The 6,376-nt window shown below is 33.8% G+C and overlaps 1 protein-coding gene across 1 annotated transcript; it reads left to right on the plus strand.

The window, feature by feature from the left end:
- Positions 1-3,217: 3,217 nt before the first annotated feature.
- On the plus strand, positions 3,218-5,977 carry LOC132934829 (zinc finger protein 271-like). The gene is made up of 2 exons (XM_061001210.1): positions 3,218-4,721; positions 5,952-5,977. The coding sequence occupies exons 1-2, from the start codon at positions 3,218-3,220 to the stop codon at positions 5,975-5,977; spliced, it is 1,530 nt and encodes a 509-aa protein (XP_060857193.1).
- Positions 5,978-6,376: the final 399 nt, after the last annotated feature.

Below are 6,376 nucleotides of genomic sequence, written 5' to 3' on the forward strand. Positions count from 1 at the left end.
CTCTCAAATGGACCAGCTATGTACCTAATTAAAATTAAATAATTAATTACTTATATTATGAAACTATGTAATAATATTGCAAGATAATATTAAAATAAACATAAATAAAGACGGTGGACCAATGATAAATAGTGTTACGTCGAAGATATCATTTGGTTTTGGTATGCCAAATATTATCAAAGTGAAGATAAAAAAAAGAAATTTACATTTAATATATCGAAAAAAGCAGATAAGTGGATGTCGCTCTGCTGTACAGTTGGTTACAAGTGGGTCACTGTATAACGGATTGTATTAAATTTGAATTCGATAATATTATATCATTGTATATGAACAGCGATTTTGAGTGGAGACGGTTTGTCAGTTTGGATATTTTATATTGTTATTATATTTTATTATATCCTGTAAGTTGAATTATTATTATTATAATTACAACAAAATAACTAAAATTGTTATTTTTATTTTTATTGTTTCTATGGTGATAAACAAAGCGTTAGAAATTAAAACCCATTTTTAGCGGTTTTTTGGTAATTTGTGGGTGGTTTTTCCCGTGGCATTAAATAACTATAGAGAAAATCGAAAAATGACATTTTTAAAGTACCATCTTGATCCAATTTGCTAAAACGTTAGATACTATATGTTGAAATCGAAGCACTCCTTCAGGTAGAACTTTTGTATATAGGATAAAAATAAAAAATTAAATAAAAATAAAAATAAACACAATTGTAAAACGACTAGATCCCTCGCTCCACTCAGAATCTAAAAATCTAAAAATTAAATGAAAACGACGTGAAACAACATTGATCTAAACTTTTAAAGTAGATATAAAAATATATAATATTAAAACAGTATGAGGTCAGACGTTCAATGCAGAAAAGTACTAGGTATGTGACATTGAACCATAATGACGTTATACCCGCATTTGTTGCCTCCGTCTTACCATAGATAATGCATAACATAGATCATTTTGCATACATTTTGAAAAAGGATTATAATGTAGGTCGACAAAAGATTAAATAAACAACACAATTTTAGTTACTGTAATAATAAGTAATATTTCACTGCAACTGTAAACACATAATATCTGTCACATTGACTAAAAAAATATATGCATGTGGAACTGTTAGATCTAATCGAAAATGTCTTCCAACACTTACAAGAGACAACCAGCTGCAAAGAGGCGATTATGATTGGACAACAAGCAATAAGGGGATGGCTTTTTATAAATGGAAAGATCGAAAAGCAGTTCATATATTATATTATTATCTTCTCTTCACTCACCAGATGACAAAATATTTGTCAACAGGAAAGACTAAGATGGGAGTACTTCTAAAGTTCAATGTTCCTTAGCATTGAAGGATTATAATTCAAATGTGAACTTTGTTGACAATTATGACCATCTAAAAAAAGATTACCAGTGTGACAGAAAGAGCCATAAGTGGTACATGAGACTGTTTTTTTTTCATTTTGTTGATTGGTGTATTATCAATTAATTTACAAATAATATTGGATACAGACGGTAACAAATAACTAATAAAGATTTTCGTAGAGAGGTTTACCAAGGTTTATTATCTATAAAATTAGTTGATGTGCAATCCCCATCCATAGTGAAAAGAAGATCTAAATCAAATACTGAAATCAGCAACCACAAGCCACATGTCTCAAAACATTTGAGACTTACTGAATCTAAACATCAACCAATTCAGTATAGTAGTAAACGGTGTGAATGTGTTCCACTAAAAAAAACCACAAAGAACAAAATGGATTTGTTCTACTTGTAAAGTTCCTTTGTGTATCAAGACAGACAAAACTTGCTTAAAGATTATCATATAATTAAATTATCAATAATTTTTATTATTATCAATTTATTTCAAAAGGGTAAACGTGTATTTTATTTAGAGTTATCTACGTTGCTTATACAATTTTATAAAAATATTTTCTTATTTATATAAAAAGGGTTTAAATTTGTTTTTCCTGCATTATCTGGATTATTTATATGATATTAAATTGTTTTTTTATTATTTATCTATTGCAAAAGGGTATCCATTTATTTCACTATAAGTTATCTTAATTGCTTATATAATTTTATATTGTGTTTTTATTATTATTTAGGTATATAAAAAAGGTTTTATATTTGTTTTTCAGAATTATCTGGACTTTATATACCTAATGTTATTTTGTTTTTATATCATTTATCAATTTTTAAATGGTATACAATATTCTAGTTACCTGTAAGTTGGAGGATTCAAATATTTGTTTCCTTCTTATGGTACTAATATAATTTGTTATTGAAGTTAGTTAGTATAAGTTTGGATTTGATAACTTTGTATTCAAAAAGGCCTATTATTTTGGCGGTGGTCACTAAAAGTACCACCTTTTTCCAAGTTTTTTTGGAAAAACTGCTAACTCAAATAAAATGTTATCATCAATATTTAAGAAAAATACCAGAATAAAAGCATTTTACCAATAAATTATAATTGTAAATTATGATAAACTTCTATTAAACATAATATTATATTATTTAAAATTTAGAGTTACACTGAAATTCCGATCACAGTCATACAATATCATTCATTTCTCCACTTTCTTATTCAATCTTGATAGTAAAACACCTTTAAATGGTAGATCACTAAATACTGGCCTGAAAACCCGGATATAACAATATACATTCAAATTGACCTTAATAACAGAAGAGTCTAGCAACAACCATAGTAGATAAATATATATATAACCACGTTGGCAACAACAAATAATTAGTTGTAGATATGCATAAATCAATAATGCCAGACTATAATAATATTTAATCGGAGCAACGGAAATAACAGTGACATTTCCAATTAATGATAATAATTGATAATAAAGTATTTAAATGGAAAATCTCACATGTAGCTGTAGGACGCACGTGGGAAAAAAAAATTACTCATGTGACGTGTGCGACAAGTCATTCAGCAATAATGAAAATTTGACGAAGCATCGACGGACGCACACTAAGGGGAAACCTTACTCTTGTGACATATGCGACCAGTCGTTTAGTTTTAGTAGCAGTTTAATTCAGCACCGTCGAATTCATACTGGAGAGAAACCGTACGCATGCGATGTATGTGAGAAATCGTTTAGTCAAAGTGCCAATCTGACGAAACATCGGCGGGCGCACACTGGAGAGAAACCTTTTCCATGTGATATATGCGAAAAGTCATTCAGCGATAGTGGGAGTTTGGCGATGCATCGGCGGACGCACACCGGAGAGAAACCTTACCCTTGCGACATATGTGAAAAGTCGTTTAGTCAAAGTGCACATCTGATGTTACACCGGCGGACGCACACTGGAGAGAAACCGTTTCCATGTGACATATGCGAAAAGTCATTCAGCAATAATGGAGGTTTGACGAAGCATCGACGGACACACACTGGAGAGAAACCTTACCCTTGCGACATATGCAAAAAGTCATTCAGCGAGAATGGAGGTTTGACGAAGCATCGACGGACGCACACTGGAGAGAAACCTTACGCTTGCGACATATGTGACGAGTCGTTTAGTGTCAGTAGCAATTTAATTCAGCACCGTCGAATTCATACTGGGGAGAAACCTTACGCATGCGATGTATGTGAGAAATCGTTTAGTCAAAGTGCCAATCTGACGAAACACCGGCGGGCGCACACTGGAGAGAAACCGTACGCATGCTATGTATGTGAGAAATCGTTTAGTCAAAGTACAAATCTGACGTCACACCATCGGACACACACTGGAGAGAAACCGTTTCCGTGTGACATATGCGAAAAGTCATTCAGCGATAATGGAGGTTTGACGAAGCATCAACGGACGCACACTGGAGAGAAACCTTATGCTTGCGACGTATGTGACGAGTCGTTTAGTGTTAGTAGCAATTTAATTCAGCACCGTCGAATTCATACTGGGGAGAAACCTTACGCATGCGATGTATGTGAGAAATCGTTTAGTCAAAGTGCCAATCTGACGAAACATCGGCGGGCGCACACTGGAGAGAAACCTTTTCCATGTGATATATGCGAAAAGTCATTCAGCGATAGTGGGAGTTTGGCGATGCATCGGCGGACGCACACCGGAGAGAAACCTTACCCTTGCGACATATGTGAAAAGTCGTTTAGTCAAAGTGCACATCTGATGTTACACCGGCGGACGCACACTGGAGAGAAACCGTTTCCATGTGACATATGCGAAAAGTCATTCAGCGAGAATGGAGGTTTAACGAAGCATCGACGGACGCACACTGGAGAGAAACCTTACGCTTGCGACATATGTGACGAGTCGTTTAGTGTCAGTAGCAATTTAATTCAGCACCGTCGAATTCATACTGGGGAGAAACCTTACACATGCGATGTATGTGAGAAATCGTTTAGTCAAAGTGCCAATCTGACGAAACGCCGGCGGGCGCACACTGGAGAGAAACCGTACGCATGCTATGTATGTGAGAAATCGTTTAGTCAAAGTACAAATCTGACGTCACACCATCGGACACACACTGGAGAGAAACCTTACGCTTGCGACGTATGTGACGAGTCGTTTAGTGTTAGTAGCAATTTAATTCAGCACCGTCGAATTCATACTGGGGAGAAACCTTACGCATGCGATGTATGTGAGAAATCGTTTAGTCAAAGTGCCAATCTGACGAAACACCGGCGGGCGCACACTGGAGAGAAACCTTTTCCATGTGATATATGCGAAAAGTCATTCAGCGATAGTGGGAGTTTGGCGATGCATCGGCGGATACACACTGGAGAGAAACCGTGTCTGTGTGATGTTTGCAACATGTCGTTCGGTTAAACTATCTAACTAACGAATCACCTACGAACGCATTCATGACTGCATGAGAGACATGAGAGCCAGATATTAGAAATAATAATATGTCCTTCGCTCTGTATTTACAGATGTTAAATTTTGTTATTGTATCATGATCACTAGTTCATTAAAAAATAAGCATTACTTTCCCTTCGCTGGTTAGGTCACTTTAATATTAAAAACAACAGCCTTAAAGAATTTCGTGATTTTTTTATTTTCAAAACCTACAAATGGTCGACGACATACCGACTACTTTGAAGGGTGCGTACGAGTTATTTCCTTGATACCCAATACCTATTTATATAAAATTTGTTCATTTAATTGAATCTGATGCAAATAAATGGAATGTGTGAGCTAATTTTTATTTTTTTTTGTATTAGTGGATATTAGAAAAAATAAGCAATCATGTTGGAAGTGATACTAGTAAACCCCCCAATGGCTAATTTTTGAATGCTATGTGTTTCAAATGTTTGCCATCTCCTAGTGCAGCAGTCCTCAAACTTTTTTGTTCTGAGAGGTGGAGTCCTTGTGTTTGTTAAGACAATCCTACAGAGCCCCATAACGTATGAATGCTCATCAAAATATATAGGCACATAACTTATGAAATATAATGCATCAATGATTTGTTCATTGAGGAGAGAAACCATAGGTAATCGTGTGACTTATGCAACAAGTCATTCATTCAAAGTTGCCCAATAAAATTACATCGGCTGAGGCATAAGAGCTAATTGATAAAAATAAGGGATTTCTAAGTTTGGGCTGGATTCACATATGTTAAATTACGTTATCGTAAGTTAGTAATATCACATGATCAATTTTTCATTTTGTTGTTTCTCAATAATAACTATCAATTGATTTTTGAATGTCCTTGACACCGTGATGGCGTTGTTTAAAATTTTCTATTTTAACTATTAGATATACGCGTTTTGTATACAATCCAATTTAAAAATATAGTCCAGTTAAAAATATTTGATTTCCCTTCACACTGGTCGCTGTTTTTGAGCAATTTCATGTTGAAAAAACGAACTGATTTTTTTGTATAAAAATGTGCTTTTGCTTCATACGGTATTAGTAGACTGTACTTTGTGAAAAAAATTGTATTGTGTTATAATTTAAATCAAATGAACATAACCTTAAGACATGCACAAACACTACAGACAATAAAAGAACTACGGTGCTGAAACTTTAAAACTTGACAGTTTAACGAATCACCAGCGGATGCACACTGGAGAAAAACCATACCAGTGCAACAAGTCATTCAACACAACCGCGCAACTCGCAACACACCAGCTAAAACATAAGGCAAGATCTTAGAAATTTGATCTATGACATGTATTTAAAAACTATAATATTCGTTATCGTACCTATTAATTATATTTTTTATATGTAATATGTTCATTTTCATTAAGTAGTTGCTCAATAATAAATTGTGATTTTGAACATTATTAATGTTAATTTAGATATTTGACAATTATTACTATTAATTAGCAAGAACCTTCTGCCTAAATGTATATAACATATATCCTTTGTATTTAAAGCACATATTCATAATAATGAATTAAA

Source organism: Metopolophium dirhodum, chromosome 1 (genome assembly GCF_019925205.1).
Source record: "Metopolophium dirhodum isolate CAU chromosome 1, ASM1992520v1, whole genome shotgun sequence".
Taxonomy (NCBI): Eukaryota; Metazoa; Arthropoda; class Insecta; order Hemiptera; family Aphididae; genus Metopolophium; species Metopolophium dirhodum.

Coding starts and splice junctions, on each gene's coding strand:
- LOC132934829 (XM_061001210.1), top strand. CDS start 3,218: ATGCATCGGCGGACGCACACCGGAGAGAAACCTTACCCTTGCGACATA. Junction 4,722..5,951: donor GTCATTCAGCGATAGTGGGA/GTTTGGCGATGC, acceptor CATAACCTTAAG/ACATGCACAAACACTACAGA.